Source organism: Pongo abelii, chromosome 10 (assembly GCF_028885655.2).
Source record: "Pongo abelii isolate AG06213 chromosome 10, NHGRI_mPonAbe1-v2.0_pri, whole genome shotgun sequence".
Classification (NCBI taxonomy): Eukaryota; Metazoa; Chordata; class Mammalia; order Primates; family Hominidae; genus Pongo; species Pongo abelii.
In genome coordinates this window covers 86510250-86528365 of record NC_071995.2, presented here as the reverse complement: position 1 = coordinate 86528365, position 18116 = coordinate 86510250, and the positions used below count along the sequence as shown (strand labels likewise).

Sequence of the window (18116 nt, the reverse complement as noted above, 5' to 3'; positions counted from 1 at the left end):
CTGGCTTTATATTAAATTACTGCTGATGGCCAGGCGCAGTGGCTCACATCTGAAATCCTAGCACTTTGGGAGGTTGAGGTGGATGAATCACTTGAGGCCAGGAGTTCAAGACCAGCCTGGCCAACACAGTGAAACCCCGTCTCTACTAAAAATATGAAAATTAGCCAATTATGGTAATGCATGCCAGTAATTCCAGCTACTCGGTAGGCTGAGGTGGGAGAATTGCTTGAACCGGGAGGCAGAGGTTGCAGTGAGCCGAGATCGCACCACTGCACTCCAGCCTAGGTGACAAAGAAAGACTTTGTCTCAAAAAAAAAAAAAAAAAAAAAAAAAAATTACTGCTGAATTTTATCTTCTTCTTCTTTTTTTTTTTTTAATATTTTAGTTGGCTCTTCGAAATGAGGAGGCAGAAAATGAAAACAGCAAATTAAGAAGAGAGGTTGGTAAAAAATTTTAGTAGTTGTGGTGGTTCAACAAAGGTACTTATTAAAAAAGTTTACATAAATTTATATTTTAGCCAGGACTGGAGTCTTCTAAGTAACTGATGTTTTCAAACTGATTTTATGGTATGACTTTGTCTCAGGGAAATAGAAAACAAAGCAAAATGTGAGGCCATTAAGTATTACATTCATCTCAGGTCTATGCGGGTAAATCTTTTTTTGTTGTTTTATAAGCCATTCTTTGCTAGTTTTCTAATTGAATAGATGACTGGATTTCTATTCTTATTTGTCTTACCCAGAATCCTTTAAAATTTTTTGTTACTTGTGGAATCTGATAAATTCTGATTATCATTTGGTTCTACTGAGCCAAATAGTGTTTGTACATTGTTTATTGTGATAGAAGTTCTTAAGTTTCTAACATAATTGAAATATTATTTGTTTTGGTAGATAATTAGTATTCTTACTTTCTTTGGTTATTCAAGATAATATGCATCATTTTCCTAAAATGTTTTTGTTTTCTTTAGTTTCTGATTATTATTTTTAATTATGTATTGCCTTTCTCATTTCTAATTACCGTTTTCCTGTCCTTTTCTGTAGAACAAACATCTAAAGAAAAAGGTGAGGCTTTAAGGGTGGTGAAATCTTGGGAATTTAAAGATATGTTGTGAGAGCACTATTTAGAGGATATAATTTTGTTATTCTGAGTAGTTTTGTAATTGAATGTTGTGTTTGGTTACCTTCAGAATGAACAACTTTGTCAGGATATTATTGACTACCAGAAACAAATAGATTCGCAAAAAGAAACACTTTTATCAAGAAGAGGGGAAGACAGTGACTACCGATCACAGTTGTCTAAAAAAAACTATGAGCTTGTCCAATATCTTGATGAAATTCAGGTAAAATGGCTAGAAGTCAATTCAGAGCAATGGTTCCTAAAAACTTTAATTTCATTGTAATGTAAATGTAATATTTAGCCCTGCATGTAAATTCCTTGGTATAAATCTGTCACTATGTACTTGTAAAATGTGAAATAAATTACATCTTTGAAGTTGCAACTTTTTAGCCATTTTTATATTTGCCTATCTTGGTCATTAAGAACAATTGAGGTCCTTATGTACTATTTTCTTGATTCAATTTGATTTAATTGGTCAATGCCAATTAGTAAAGGTCTATAAAGAATTCTCTTTTTTTCTAGAGGACACTTATGGCTGCATTTAATTTTAATTTGGTTTAAATTTCAGTTTTTTTAAAATTACTTTTTAATTATAGTGTCTTTAACTTTTTTAGACTTTAACAGAAGCTAATGAGAAAATTGAAGTTCAGAATCAAGAAATGAGAAAAAATTTAGAAGAGTCTGTACAGGAAATGGAGAAGATGACTGATGAATATAATAGAATGAAAGCTATTGTACATCAGACAGATAATGTAATAGATCAGTTAAAAAAAGAAAACGATCATTATCGACTTCAAGTAAGAATTACTTTTAGAATAACTTATTTATTCAGACTTCATATTATCTCATTACTATTTATTTGACACTAGAAAGTACTTTTTCTAAGATGTGAATTTTTGTCTGTCTTTTTAATAGTGTAATATGTTGTCATGTTGGTATATTTGTCCATATGTGTTTCCCCAATCACCTCACAAACACTAATTTTTGCAATTTAGGATATATAAATGATACTTGAATGAATGTGTAGATAGCAGCCATTATGGGGTTTTCTATAAAAGACTCTTGAAAATCCTGTGGATCATAACATTTCATTTTATCTTAAAATAAATACATTATAAATATATTAGAAACCAATACATTGTTCAGTATTTATGTGGATTAAACTTGTTTAAAAAGTAGAATAATTTTTAAAAATAAAATTTTCTAGCAATGAAAGATAATTATGCAATTATAAGATGCAGAAACTATTAAATGTCACCTATAATTCCAGGATGACTTCAATGATAAATATACATATGTAATGTAATGTATCTGTATGTGTGTGTATATAATAAGTATGAATATGTATGTGTGTGTATGTAGATATATTTATATATATAATGTATATGTAAATATGCACAGGTATAAATATATGTTACATCAATTTGCAACAACTCTTGAAATAACTGTTGTCTTTTAGGTGCAGGAGCTTACAGATCTTCTGAAATCAAAAAATGAAGAAGATGATCCAATTATGGTAGCTGTCAATGCAAAAGTAGAAGAATGGAAGGTATTTTTTTTCAATTGACATAACTTTTTCTTTTCGTATTTTAGATTTAAATTTTAGTCTTATTTTTCTTTAAATGTCTTATGCTGGTTTATAACACTTTTATTAGGGTTTTTAAACGTAAGTTTATTTTATTTATTGGTTAGAAAAGCTCTAAAACTGTCCTTTTTGATCTCTAGCTCATTTGTTATTGAATGACCTCTTTCACATCAATGAGTTTAACTTTAAACTTTTTGATAGAAGTCTAACTCCAAAATATATTTGGCATCTAAAATATATAATTCTAAATGTAATTTAAATTTTTTCACTTAACTCATAGTTACCTTGTATACATTAGTTAAATAGTTGCAGGTTTAATTTTAGTTTTTCTAACTAAATGTCAGGTTCATCAGTGGGAATGGGAATAAGCAAAGGGATCAAAATAACTTGGGAAGCCTTTTCAAAATGCACTTTTCTTCCTCAGCACCACTCTCCAACCTTAACCAAATTGTCAGGCCTTACCATATTAGAAGCTGGTTGTATATTTGAAAAACATCAGAGATTATTCTGAATGAATAATTCTAATTTTAAAAACTATCACTTCTAGAGTCATTGCTTTCTACTATGATTCACATAAATCTTGTTGGCAGTTGGAATTGGTTAGCATCTAGGGAGCTCAGATAACCTATATTTTAAACAAAAGCAGTAGCAATGGAAATAAGGCCTATAGAATCAGTCATGTCTCCATAAACTTTATATAAAGGGCCAGAGAGTGAATATTTTAGACCACCTGGTTTCTGCTATAACTAAACTCTGCTTATAGCATGAAAGCAGCTATTGACAACATGTAAATGAGTGAGCAAGGTGGTTTTCCGGTAAAATTTTATTTACAAAAGCAGATGGGAGGCCAGATTTGACCTGTGGGCCATCGTCTACCAACCCCTGGAAAAAACAGTTGTCTTTACCAGATTGAATGTTGGCGGGGTAAATGGTAACATGTTATATGTATTCTGTACTTTGTTTTGACTTAATACCATTTCATAATTATTTTATACCAGTACATATAGTATTGCTGTTCTTTTTAAAGGCTGTGTAATTTTTCTTTTTATACAGGTGTTAATTTGATCATTTGTGAAGTTTATGAAGTTTCCAATTTTGGGGTTATAAACTGTTTTAATGAATATCCTTCTATATGTTATTTTGCAAATGTACAAGTATATCTGGGGAATAAATGGCTGCAAGTGTTGTAATTGTCATGTATGTTGCAAATATGTTCTAACAGTTTGTCACTTTTTTTTACTTTATGGCATTTTTTGCTGTGAAATATTTCTTTTTATGCTTAGTTAAATTTATTATTTTTAAATGACTTTTGACATTTGTTATAATGAGAAAGGCTTCTGAGTATAAACTTGTTTTCTCATCTTTTCTCCTAATATCTTGTTTTGTTTTTGTTTTTGTTTTTGTTTTTGTTTTGAGACAGAGTCTCACTCAATTGCTCATGCTGGAGTGCAATGGTACACTCTTAGCTCACTGCAAATGCCACCTCCTGGGTTCAGGTGGTTCTTGTGCCTCAGCCTCCTGAGTAGCTGGGATTACAGGCGTGCGCCACCATGCGCAGCTAATTTTTGTATTTTTAGTAGACATGGGGTCACACTGTGTTGGCCAGGCTGGTCTCGAACCCCTGGCCTCAAGTGATCCTCCTGCCTGGGCCTCCCAAAGTGCTGGAATTACAGGCATGACTCTGCCTGGCCTTTTTTTACATTTAAGTCTTCGAAACATATAATTCATTTTGATGTAAGGAGTATAATATGGATGCAACAGAGCTACTCTGTTGTCCAAACATCATTTATTGATTATTTCATCTTTCTCCTGTTGAAATACAATTTCATTTTTATTATATACTCCTTTTGAATTTGAATTTAATTTTGGAGTCTCTTTTATTGAATTGATTGATCTATTTTCTAGCAGTGTATACTTATTTTAACTTGTGTATGTTTTAATATCTAAAAACGTTATTATTTTTCTGCTTTTAGACTTGTTTATGAACATTTTTAATGTGAATTATAGAACTGGCTTGTCCAGTTCTTAAAAAATATCTTGTGGATTTTTATTGGGTGTGTGTTAAAGTTATAAATTGTTTTATAGATTGTTTTAGGATAAACCTTTTTATGCTATTTGGTCCTTCTAGCTAAAGAACACAAATACCTTTTCTTTCATTCATTCAAGATATTTTATGCCTCTTAGTTGCATTTTAATGCATACTTCATAAAGATCAATTATATAACACTTTTCACAGTTGTATGGAAGTACTTCTTGTTTATAAATGAGTTTTGGAAGGTTGAAATATTTTTAAAGATTGAATTATACAAAAAGAAAATTCAGTATATGTTTTAAAATCATTTTCTATTTGAATTTCAGGTTGTATATACAAAAGGAACAGAGATTATGCCAGTAGTTGCTCATACTTTCTCACTTCAAATAATTTTTATTTTCTGTATCATAAATCTACTAATGGTGTTTATTATTTATGCTAATAAAGAATGTTTTGTTAACTTTCCTTTTGCATAACAGATTCTGTTGTGTTTATTTCTAGCTAATTTTGTCTTCTAAAGATGATGAAATTATTGAGTATCAGCAAATGTTACATAACCTAAGGGAGAAACTTAAGAATGCTCAGCTTGATGCTGATAAAAGTAATGTTATGGCTCTACAGCAGGTAAAATCTTATCAGAATTTGGTTTATCAAACAGTTTTATTACAGTTGGAACTCTGAACAATGTCTTTTATTTATTATATCATCAGTGCCTGGTGTAGCAGCTTGTACTACCAAGTGTATAATAATGTCTTTTGAAATTTCTTATACCACCTGGTCCCAATAAAAAATTAGAATTAAGTTTAGAGTCTGGATTAGAGTTAGAACTAGAGTTATTGTGTTTATTTTTCTATGTTTATGTGGATAGTACACACATTGCTTTGGTTAGAAATTATTTAACAAGAAATGATTAAAAACTTTTAGAAATTTAAAAATAATTTTATACTCTTTTAAGGTTTATTTTACTGTATCTTAGTCCTAACATACCCTACACAATATGAAATAAGCTAAAAGCATGGTTATAATTTGACTGTGCTACCTATTTTATTTTTAGTGAAAATAACCCAAATAAAAGGAAGTCATACTTTTATTATTTGTGCTGTAGTTATAGTCCACAAGTAAGAAGATGATTTGAAAAGTATATGCTGAATAAGAACAATTACAGGGGACAATATTTTTTAATAAAGTTCGAAAGGGGAAAAAGCTAAGTTGAATAAAAGAGAAAGCACAGAGCAAAACAGAGACATACAAAATGGTAAAAAGATGGAATTGAATGGAGGATGAGGAAAGTAACATATAAGGAAGTATAGAAGCCACAAACATCAGGGAGTTCTGGAAATCCTATTTTCCAGAGTGTTAGCTGTTATATCCATCTTTCAGTATTGGAGTAACAGCAGTGTACCTATCATTGTGTATTACAGTTGAAGTGTACAAAATGGTAAAAGGCGTACCTGTACCCACAAGAAAATATGTTCTACAGTCTTGTTGAAAAAAATCAGACGTACTTTTTTCCTTACCTTTTTAGGTTAGTATTCATGAAGGGATATATATTGTTTTAAAATATTTTATAGGGTATACAGGAACGAGACAGTCAAATTAAGATGCTCACCGAACAAGTAGAACAATATACAAAAGAAATGGAAAAGAATACTTGTATTATTGAAGATTTGAAAAATGAGCTCCAAAGAAACAAAGGTATTTTTATAAATATATAGTTATTTTATATACCATTATATTTTTAACATACTTTATTTTTATTAAAATAAAATGTCAAGTCAATATTGAGTTTTCTCCATTTGAATTTTATATTTTCAAAAAATTGTACAAAATATTATTTATTATTATACTTATATTACTAGTGCTTACATTTGTAAATGATGGATGCATTTTCTATTATTTTTCTCCTCTGGTGAAAATTACATTAACGTTTATTACCAGGTCACTGGTATGAAAGAAATGAAAAATTGTGATACAATTATTTTTATTTAACTTTTTATAATTAACAAAGAATGGAGGATAATAAAATTTTGACCAGTGTAACAGCATTGCAGATAGTTTTCAGAGGTAATTTCACATTAATCTTACCCAAATTAATGTTTCATCATATTCTCCTTACCCTGAGCCATATTACCTTGTTTAACACGTCAAATTCTATGAATATAAGTTCTTACAATATCTGTGTTGTTATATTTCCATAGCACTGCATACTATAGTTATGCCAGGGCACACTAGTGCGAACTGTTCATGGGAAATTCATGGACATGTTTATTATAATTGGTGACTATATATATATGTATACACTACATTTATACACACATATGCGCACGGAATCACTATTTCTTCTTCGTGTCATATATATACATATATATACATGTCATATGTGTGTGTGTGTATATATATTCATATATACATGAAGAAGAAATAGTGATTCCGTGCACATATGTGTGTATAAGTGTAGTGATGTGGTGTTTGCAGGTACGGTTGTAATTTCGAAAATGAAGCAAAAGCCTTGCTGAGGAGATAATTGAACCAATACTTCAAGGAAGTAAAGGAGTGAAACATGCAGATGGCTCTAAGCAGCGGGAATAAGTTCAAAGGCAGTAAAGCAGGAGTGTACCAATCATGTTTGAGAATAACAAAGAAGTCTTTTTGGCTGGAGTAGAGTCAGCAAGTGAGGTAGTGATAAGACCAGAGAGGTTAAACAGAGGCCATATCATATGGGGCCTTAGAGTTCATTGTGCAGACTTGGCTTTTAAGTGAGAAGGGACACCAGGAAAAGTTTCTGAAGATAGAAATGATATAATTTGACTTAGGCTGTGTTTGCAGTAGACTGTAGGAGTGGTAAATAAGAATCAGGGAGACCTGTTAGAAGACTATTGCAATAATCTGGAGAAAAGTGATGGTGGTTTGGGGCATGGTGGTAGCGGTGGAGTTACTGGATGCAGCAGTTCTGGACGTATTTTGAAAGTGATGAAAATGGAATTTGCTAACAGATCAGATGTAGGATGTGAGAGAGAGAGAACTCTTGGTCTGAACCAAAAGTTTTGGTCATGGTGGGGTTGTGGGAAGAGCAGGTTGAGAGACAATCAGGTACTTAATTTTAGACATGTTAGGTTTGAGATGCTTATTAGACATTCAAGTGAAGGTGTTAAGTAGGCATTTGTATATAAAAGTTTAAGGTTTAGGACAGCAATCTAGGCTAAAGATATATTTGGTAACTGTCTCTGTAAAAGTAATTGAAGTAATGAGGCTGGCTAAGATCACCAAGGGAGTAAATGTAGGTTAAGAAGAAAAATCTAAAGAGCTTCTACTTTAGCAGCTGGGTAGATAAAAAGGAGCAACCAAAGGAGACTGAAAAGGAAAGCCCAGAGAGCTAGGAGGAAAAGCAGGAGTATGGAGAGCCCTGAAAACCACATGAGGAATGTGACCAAGGAAGAAGAGACAACTGCTTTCAGAGCTGTGTTCATTGCTGCTGATAGGTCAAGATGATCACTAAAAGTTGACTATTGGACTTAGCAATGGTCATTTTTGGTTCAAGAGAAAATGGGTAGAGAGGAAATGTAATAAAGAAATATAGGAACTCTTTTCCAGGACTGTTTCTATAAAGAGAAGGAGAAAACAAGGTGGTAGCTTGAGGGGAAAGACGGATTAAGAAAACATTTTTCTCTTTAAGATGGAAGAAATAACTCATGATTTTAGGTTAATAGGAGAGCTCCATTAAAGAAGAAACATTAATGAATCAATGAAGTGGAGAGAGAGAACTTCTGGAACAATAATATTTTTAAGAATGCAATGGGATGGGATCCTAGTGTGCCAGTGAAGAGGTTGGCCTTAACTAGGAACATAGAGTTCATCCATAATTATAGAAAAGAAGGTAGAGTGTATAGATATAGGTGTAGGTGGCTTGGTAGACATCCTGGTAATGGGAATTTGTTGAAGTTCTAAACTGGTTGCTGCTTTTTTCTCAGTGAACAAGGGAGCAAGGTTCTTAGCTGAAGGTGAGGATAGGAGAAGATGTTTCATAAGTTTGAGGAGAAAGAAGAGAAGCGAAAGTATAAAATGGTCATCTGAAAGATTGAAGACGTGGAGAATGTGGTATGACTGTTGAGTAGCTTCAAGAGCCCACAATATATATACGTATTTCTATATATGTGTTTATTATATTTGTATCAGAACACTTTGAAAGTAGTTTAAACTGCTTTAAAAGGATGACTAATAGTATGGATTGTGCATATTCTAGTTACTAGGAGAAAAAGTGGCAATTGATCTCTGCTGTCAAATAAGGAAAAGGACTTATCTGATAACACTTTAGTCAGTCCATAGTTATATAATCCCTAAAGCTCACAGAAGGTGTGTGTACTAGACTGTACTCTATATCTTGAACTTAACTTGTAAAACGTAATGGCTGATGGTATTCTTCCTTCATAAGGTTAGGATTAGGTTTAGTTATCAGGAACAGAGAGCTGAAGAATAATGGCAAAATCAAGATAGACATTTATTTCTCATCTATGTAATGGCCTAGAATTAAGCATTCCAGGGTGTTGCCTTCATCTGCCTCATCCAAAATGGATGGAATGCAGCTTTATCTCATGTCTGTGTCCCAAACAGCAAGATAGAGGAAGAGGGGCAAGAGTTAAAAGCATGTGCTGAAGGATAGGCAGGTAAATATAGTGTTTATTGTGTAGGGCCATGTGGAAGAATGATAGGAGAATAGATATGTGGACGAAAGGGAGAATAGATACTGGGGGACAGCTCAGCCTGTGTCATGTTCCACAGCTTAGCTGTTAGCTCCAGACAGCTGGGCTCATTTCTTAAAAACTTTTGTGATCTCAAACGTACTAGTCTTATGCCTAAGTCCAATATTAAATATATAACCTATATATTAGTAAATGCTTATAATGAATGAGTGTGAGAATGATCTGTGTCAATAAATTTGGAATGATAGCAATATTATGTTTTGGTCTTTTAACAATTTAGTAAGATATTACAAGTAGGCATTTAGGAAGTTTTTAGCTTAGTTTGGATTAAATTTAGCTGCAAGTGACAGAAAAATCAAGCATAATACAATAATTTAAACAAGATAGAAATTTATTTCTCTATAATATAGACAAAGTTGAAGCAACTAGGGCAGGATTTGTGTGACAGATGCACAAATATCCCCTATCAGGGACCCTGTATCTTGTTGCTATGCCTATCTCAACATGTGGTTTCTAACTCATGTGAAGTTGCCACCCTCATATCCATGTGGATTTCAGCTAGTAGGAAGGAGGAAAGAGAAGAGAAAGATTACTCCTTTATTTTAAAAACTTTTTTTTTGAAATTCACATATGACCTTTGCATTTATATTCCATTACTGACATGACCACACATAGCTGCTTGTGTGTAAGTGGAAATTTAGTTCTTTATTTCAAATGACCACGTGTCGAGCTAAAAATCCATAGTTTTAGTACAGTGGACAAAAGGGAGGTTAAATATTAGGAACAGCTAGCAGTCTGTGTCACAATGATCATTCTTTGTAAAGCAGTGTTTTGCAGCATTTTAAAATCCATACCCCTTCAGCTAAGAAGATTTTACTGAACTTCAGTTTTTTAGTTAATTGTATTAGTAAAACCAAAACAAAACTTTCATCTTGCAAATATAAAATGACAACTTTAAAGGATTTTTTTTTAATGGCATACCACTTTTCTTGCCACCATGTTGGGATCACTGATTTGAAGGAATAAGTAGTCAATTCAATTCATGATTTTTGTTTTTACTCTGTAGGTGCTTCAACCCTTTCTCAACAGACTCATATGAAAATTCAGTCAATGTTAGACATTTTAAAAGAGAAAACTAAAGAGGCTGAGAGAACAGCTGAACTGGCTGAGGCTGATGCTAGGGAAAAGGATAAAGAATTAGTTGAGGCTCTGAAGAGGTTAAAAGATTATGAATCGGTATGTATTTTTATCTTGTCATTCAAGGAGCTTAGAATTATTCTTGCCATTCACAGACTATTCTGTGCTATTTACTGCATACCATTTAAAAGACATTCCATAAGTATCTTTTGATAAAGGTTATCCTCATTAATTTATACTAAACTATTGAAACCTTTGAGCATTTACTTTTTGCCAGAATTGTTTTCAAACCTTTGATCACAGTGATTTGTCCAAATAATAAGTTTTGGTGAAGCAGCAGGATTACTTTTTTTTATTATCTGTGTTCATTGGGCCACCATGTAGATGTGACACCACTGGCCAATTTGACAGAATTTATGACAGGAACATACTGTGTCAATACAACCTACTCTCCACTTTTTATATTTTTTCATTGGTTGCAACTAATTCAAGCAACTAATGACTTACTTATTCTACTGGTATTGTTGATTTGCTTTTACTAATTCTTTTAGTATTTTGATAAGTGTTTTATATGTAATGCATATTCAGAGTCACTTTGCCTTTAGGATATTATACTGGAAAGTTTTAACTGTTGCATATTACATCATTATTATTACTGGATTTGGTTTATAAAAGCACAATAAAAAACCAGTGTAATGATATAAATTATAGGCATATGTACATTTTCCTTTAGACTTAGTAAAAAAAAAATCATGAACTTGATAAATTTATTCAAGTAAACCATGTTATATTTTAAATTAAATTGTATATTTTTCAGGGAGTATATGGTTTAGAAGATGCTGTCGTTGAAATAAAGAATTGTAAAAACCAAATTAAAATAAGAGATCGAGAGATTGAAATATTAACAAAGGAAATCAATAAGCTTGAATTGAAGATCAATGATTTCCTTGATGAAAATGAGGCACTTAGAGAGCGTGTGGGTAAGCCATCTTTTAAGTTACATAGTTTGCGCAACCTGATTTACAAGTCTTTTTTTTAAATTTAAATTGTGTTTATTATTATTTATTAAGTTGTTTATGCTTTTTTCAAATACTTTTATAAAACATTTAATACAAATAAAAGTGGAGCTAACCTGATTGAAGTGGAATCAGATTTTATGGGGTTGGAGTGGTGGGTGGGCAGGGCTGGAACATTGCTTTATTCGATCTAGCATCTCCTCAGTAATAGCTGCTTGTTTAAAAAAATGAAAGTTTATTAATACCACATATCAGAGGTTAACCTTTTTTTTTCCCAACAAAAGTAGGGTCTGTATTACCCATGTTTGTTTGCAAAACGCTCTTGTAACAGATGAGATGTTTAAACCTCTTGCTCTGTGTTGTGATTCTCCTGCCTCTGCCTCCTGAGTAGCTGGGATTACAGGTGTGCACCACCACGCCCGGCTAATTTTTGTATTTTTAGTAGAGATGGAATTTCACCATGTTGGCTAGGCTGGTCTCCAACTCCTGACCTTAAGTGATCCACCCGCCTAGGCCTCCCAAAGTGCTGGGATTATAGGCATGAGCCACCACGCCTGGCCTGTTAAAATCTTTTAAAGATTTTTAAGTACTTGATTTTTATAATTCAGACTGCTTATGTTTTACTTTGTTCGAGTATTTTAAGGAGTAATTAGTAATATAGCTTGAGAGTTTATATATTTATTTTAATAAATAGCTTATTAGTTAATATTACTAATTTGAGTGTTATGATAGTGCAGACTAAGTTGCTGCCTTAAAATGAAAATAAATATCTAAATATCGATTTCATTAATTCTAAATTTCATTTAATGCTTTCTTAGTTAAAAATGATCATTTGTAAAAACTATTATCTAGAGAAAAGACAAATAGACAAATAAGTATTTTATACAGATATATATGTGTGAAAAGTATCTAACTTGGATCCATAGTTGTGCTAGGACCCCAAGTTAGGCTTCTGATCAACTTGGACTATCAGATCACAGCCTTCTGATCAACTTGGACTATCAGATGACAGCCAAGAATCTGGAAGTTCCTAAAGATGACTTCTGGCCCATCTAGGTAGCAGTCATAGACATCATATTTTCTGTGCTTAAAAAGCTCCAAATCTTGGTTTATAATTTCCTTTAGGTTTTTGTTAGGATTTCCATTAATAATTGTGATAAAATTTTAACTTGGGTTACAGTTTAAATATCTGGAAAATTCTTTCACAGAAAGTTACCTCATTCTTCAGTGATATTGGCTAAGTGAATTATAACCAGTTGCTTGATGGTATATGACATTTTTGCAGTTTATTTGAATGTTTTTAAGTTTTTAATTATATTGCTTTCTATTGTAGGCCTTGAACCAAAGACAATGATTGATTTAACTGAATTTAGAAATAGCAAACGCTTAAAACAGCAGCAGTACAGAGCTGAAAACCAGATTCTTTTGAAAGAGGCAAGTGTGGTAGTCAGTTCATTATTTTCTTGGCTGAACTATAGAGAAATACTAATAATTTATACTTTGCAGATTGAAAGTCTAGAGGAAGAACGACTTGATCTGAAAAAAAAAATTCGTCAAATGGCTCAAGAAAGAGGAAAAAGAAGTGCAACTTCAGGTATACTCAGTTATTCTAAACCTTTAAAAAGAATTATTGGTAAGTGAGTTGTCTGGATATGAAATTATTTGTGTCTTAGCTGTTTTTGCTGTTCTATTGTGGGTCTGCTACAAATTTAATAAATGACAATAATAATCTGAAGGAGATAAAGTGAGTGTCAGTGGGTTCAGTCCTGAATCTGAAATAGGCAAAAACAAAACAAAACAAAATAACAAAAACCAAGCAAACAAAAAATAAAAAACAAACCTTAGAATTATGGAATTTTTTGAAAAGTTTTATGGTATAGTATTTTAATTTCTAGACAGCACCAATATGTTATTAATAATAATAAAACTTACTAGTTTTTATGTTAATATATGTTACTCAACATTTTCCCTTTCCTTAAGGACTATGCATTGAAAAGCTTTTCTTATAAATTATTATTATTATTATTATTATTATTATTGTTAATATTTGAGATGGAGTCTGTCTTGTTCTGTTGCCCAGGCTGGAGTGCACTGGTGCGATCTTGCTCATTGCAACCTCCGCCTGCCGGGTTCTAGTGATTCTTGTGCTTCAGCCTCCTGAGTAGTTGAGACTACAGGCGTGAGCTACCAAGCCTGGCTTATTTTTGTATTTTTAGTAGAGACAGGGTTTCACCATGTTGGCCCAGGCTGGTCTTGAACTCCTGACCTCAAGTGATCCATCCACTTTGGCTCCCCAAAGTGCTGGAATTATAGGCGTGAGCCACCATGCCTGGCCTTAAATTATTCTTTACTAAGTGAAAGTAATGTTTTATTGAATATAAATTAGCATCTTTTTTGGGTTTATTTTACTTGAGCTAAAGAGAACAGTTGGTTAAGTTTTATAATAGCCACTGCAGTGCTTTTTTGTAAGAAGACCACACAGAAGGACTGTCTTTTTCACTTGCCCCAAATCCCCAAGCACGTACATGAGTAATAGCAGAGTGGTTCTTTTTAGCATTATGATTTCTATAATACATCCAAAACTTTCTGAAGAAATGAAACTTCATAATTTATTAGTACAATAATCAGTTTACTCATTACTCATCATTTGTATTTACTTTATATGTCTTTTAACTGGTGCTTATTAAGTAGCACTTTAATATAGAATAGGCAAAGAATTGTAGAGAAGATGAAATTCAAAAATTAGGTTCTCACATTATTAATAGTTCATTAAAAGTGAGCTAGATGAGAAGGTTGTATTGGCTGTGTAGAATTTTGGAGGGATTTTGGAAACAATTATTCTACCTTTGCATTAAAACTTGATTGTAGGTTCTAAGAATTAAAGTGTTGAAATAGTAGGAGGGTTATTTTAATGTTTTTAGTTTGTTAATTCTCTTATGTATAGGATTAACCACTGAGGACCTGAACCTAACTGAAAACATTTCTCAAGGAGATAGAATAAGTGAAAGAAAATTGGATTTATTGAGCCTCAAAAATATGAGTGAAGCACAATCAAAGGTAATAGTAAAGTATTGCAAAGAGAGTAAAGGAAAATATTTTTATTGTGTTTTTATTTCTTCCCCCTTTATCTCATTCTTGAACATCTAATCTTATTATTGTTGTTAAATAAGTAGAGGGAAATATTTGCTTATTTAAATAACCTGTTGATTCAAAGATTGATTAATGAGACACTATTTACTCTGAATACAGATTAGGAGTTCAGATAAAGCAGAGCTGCTGCATAGGAGATCATCATTCAATATCCCACAGTCAGATCAGAACGACACAGAAGAGAATATGACCATAGGATCATTATCAAGAATGTTATCTGAAATTCACCATAGTGTAGAAAGTGGAATGCATCCTTTTGTCCCTTTAACTAGACTTTCTTCATCCATGCAAGTTAAAGAGAATTCAACTCCAGAAACTATTACAATAAGAGAGATTTTTAAAGCACCATGTCTGCAGTCTTCAAGAAGTCTAGAATCGTTAGTCAGCACCTTTAGTAGGGAACGCCATGAAGAAATAAATGACATATGCCTTTTTTCTGATGACTGTATGAAGAAGGTGTCAAGAAGCCATCAAGCACTAGAGAAGACAAGTTTTGTACAAAAAAGCAGTTCATTTTTTCACGGCTTATCAACAGCTTCAGACGTAATGCAGAAGTTATCACTTAGGCAAAAATCTGCAATATTTTGTCAACAAATTCATGAAAATAGAGCTGACATGGATAAATCACAAGTAGCAACATTAGAAGAACAGGTTCATTCCCAAATAAAGTATGCTGATATCAATTTGAAAGAAGATATAATAAAAAGTGAAGTACCCTTACAGACAGAGATATTGAAAAATAAGCTTGAGGTTAATCTTCCAGACCCTGTGTCTATTACTGCACAATCAAAATTATCTCAGATAAATCCTCTTGAAAATCTTATAGAACAGTTACGGAGAGAACTAGTATTTCTTAGATCTCAGGTGAGCTTTTCTCCAAATTATATTTCTGTGGTTGCTCTTTTATGATGTCTCTAACAAAGTTCTGTAACAATTATAGTTAGAATATTTTTGTTTGCACTCTAACACCAGTTATACACATTGTACTTTTTAAAATCTAAAATGCAGTACATTGATATGAACTCATTGACTTGTCTAATTTATTAAATTTTTCTTTAGAATGAAATCATAGCACAGGAATTATTGATCAAAGAAGCACAGAGTAGAAATGCAGAAGTAGAGCTTGAACATCACAGAAGCCAGGCAGAACAGGTAGTGTAAAGGCAGAACATTAAAAGAGATGATTGTGGTACTAAAGAAAAAAACCGTTATATCTTTTTGCCTTTTACCATGGACGTTGGGAGAGGGAGAAAGTGGGATTAAGATCACCATCTGCTTTACTGTTTAGATTTTAGTTTATTTTTATGATTGCTGCTATGTCTTCATAGCTCATTTTTTTTGTTTTGTTTTGTTATACTTAATTGATCAAACTTTTCTTAACTTGAAAATTATAGACTTGTGATATTTTGTTGAAAAAAATCAATTTTATTCTCTGTGCTTTTTTCAGAATGAATTTCTTTCAAGAGAACTAATTGAAAAAGAAAGAGATTTAGAAAGAAGTAGGACAGTGATAGCCAAATTTCAGAATAAATGTAAGTTACAATTATGTTTTACTTTTCTCTTCTTATTTTTCCTATACTTAAAATCATGGGCCTAAAAGGATGTTAACACGTTCTCTGTTTTCTAATCTGTTTTACTCCTAATTACCTCTGTACTGTATATACTTCAGTCTGTCACTCATCCAGTTGGTTTGCCTTGCTGTTTTCATTGTCAGAGAATGTTACTAATATGAATTTTTTTGTGAGAATATAAAACTCCTTTTTCTTGTGTGTTCTTTAATCAAAATGAAGTTAGAACACCAAATTTAAAATACTTTAATATAAAGCATAGTTTAAGTTAAGGCAGAAGTATGCCTTATATACATGTGTATATGCACGTGATATAAATAGGTATGTCATTTAACTCAATTATTCACGTTGGATTTATAGTTGAATGTTTTTGTATGTTTATTTACATTTGCATTTTTCCAATGATGTCTTTGGTATATGTGAAATATTTGGCATCTGTATAGAATAGTGTAAATTGTGAAAAAGATCTGATCATCCAATGAGAAAACTGTATAATTACAGTAAAAGAATTAGTTGAAGAAAATAAGCAACTTGAAGAAGGTATGAAAGAAATATTGCAAGCAATTAAGGAAATGCAGAAAGATCCTGATGTTAAAGGAGGAGAAACATCTCTAATTATCCCTAGCCTTGAAAGACTAGTTAATGTAAGTTATTTTTTTCATGTTAATGTTTTTCCCCTATCGCTTTAGAGAGATTTTCTGCCGTGTACAGATCTCCGTAGTTTCTGATGAGATATTTTTAGTCATTTGAATCATTGTTTCCCTGTACGTAAAATGTAGTTTTTCTTGAGCTGCTTTCAATACTTTAATTCTACCAATTGGATAATTGTTATTAATCTGTCTTCAAGTTCACTGACATTTTCCTCTTTATCTCTGTTCTTTTGGTTCAAGGGTCAGCTTGAGACCTTGAGGAGTTTTTTACACTGACTTTGGAGCTTGTTTTTGCTGGCTCGTTTCTTATTGGGATTTTCCTTTCACTTATCCCATGGCTTTGGGCTGTATCCTGTGGTTTTCTAGATGAGAAAGATGATAGATCGCTGCAATTGCACCCTGCCCTATGACTAAATCTTTAAAAATGGCAAAGTCAATCTTTGCTGGTCCTGTCTTCTGTATTTGAGGGGTTTTTTCCCAAAATCTGCTTGCTTTTGTTCATTTTCTAGAACCTCTAAGTAGTTTTTTTTTTAATTCATTTTTTATTTATGGGAGTGTAGATCTCTTAGGAACTTATGACATAAGAAGTATTATGAAATGGCTTTATTCTAAATGTTTAAAGACTTACTCATTGCTACAAGAAAGATTTAGCCATCACTAATATTCTATATATATTTACCATATAGGGACTTGAGAATTTCACAGGATTGAGTATCTTTATATAATATATGCATTTGAATAATATATGCATTTTAGATTGTTAATATTTAAGTATATGTCATTTATGTTATCTGAACATATTTAGCATACATTGTCATATTATTTCCCAAATTTGTGCTTGATTTCAAATAGGAAAAAAATTCTTATTATTTATTGAATTGCTTTTTAAAAAAAATCATGATTAATCAGTAGTTGGATACTTTTTAAAACAACACTATAATTGTTAGCAGAGAATGAGAGTGATACTGGTATGTTAAAAACTTCCTGAGGCAAGAAAATAATTTGATTCCCATTATATCTTTCTCATTCTGACTTTCCTTCTCTGATTGGTGATTTTGTTTTGCCTCTGCCACTTTGAATGTCTAAAATGATTCTTTATGCTTTTTTTATGTGAACATCTTTTGTCTGTGATGATGCCCACTACTGATACTGTGTCCCAGATCAAACT

The 18116-nt window shown here is 32.1% G+C and overlaps 1 protein-coding gene across 12 annotated transcripts in view; it reads left to right on the top strand.

Moving 5' to 3' along the window:
- The window catches only part of CEP290 (centrosomal protein 290), a 93222-nt gene that overhangs the window by 10917 nt on the left and 64189 nt on the right, over positions 1-18116 (top strand). For 5 of the 12 annotated variants that reach the window (XM_054527465.2, XM_054527467.2, XM_054527466.2 and 2 more), the window contains 16 exons: positions 386-439; positions 1038-1058; positions 1184-1336; positions 1728-1910; positions 2573-2662; positions 5232-5354; positions 6302-6425; positions 10494-10663; positions 11382-11544; positions 12914-13014; positions 13087-13174; positions 14525-14637; positions 14830-15594; positions 15790-15882; positions 16178-16262; positions 16800-16942. In XM_054527465.2, the coding sequence (XP_054383440.1) occupies positions 386-439; positions 1038-1058; positions 1184-1336; positions 1728-1910; positions 2573-2662; positions 5232-5354; positions 6302-6425; positions 10494-10663; positions 11382-11544; positions 12914-13014; positions 13087-13174; positions 14525-14637; positions 14830-15594; positions 15790-15882; positions 16178-16262; positions 16800-16942 (2469 nt within the window). The remainder of the gene's footprint in view (positions 1-385; positions 440-1037; positions 1059-1183; positions 1337-1727; positions 1911-2572; positions 2663-5231; positions 5355-6301; positions 6426-10493; positions 10664-11381; positions 11545-12913; positions 13015-13086; positions 13175-14524; positions 14638-14829; positions 15595-15789; positions 15883-16177; positions 16263-16799; positions 16943-18116) is intronic. The other 7 variants (XM_063712212.1, XM_002823564.6, XM_063712211.1 and 4 more) reach the window with 2 other exon arrangements.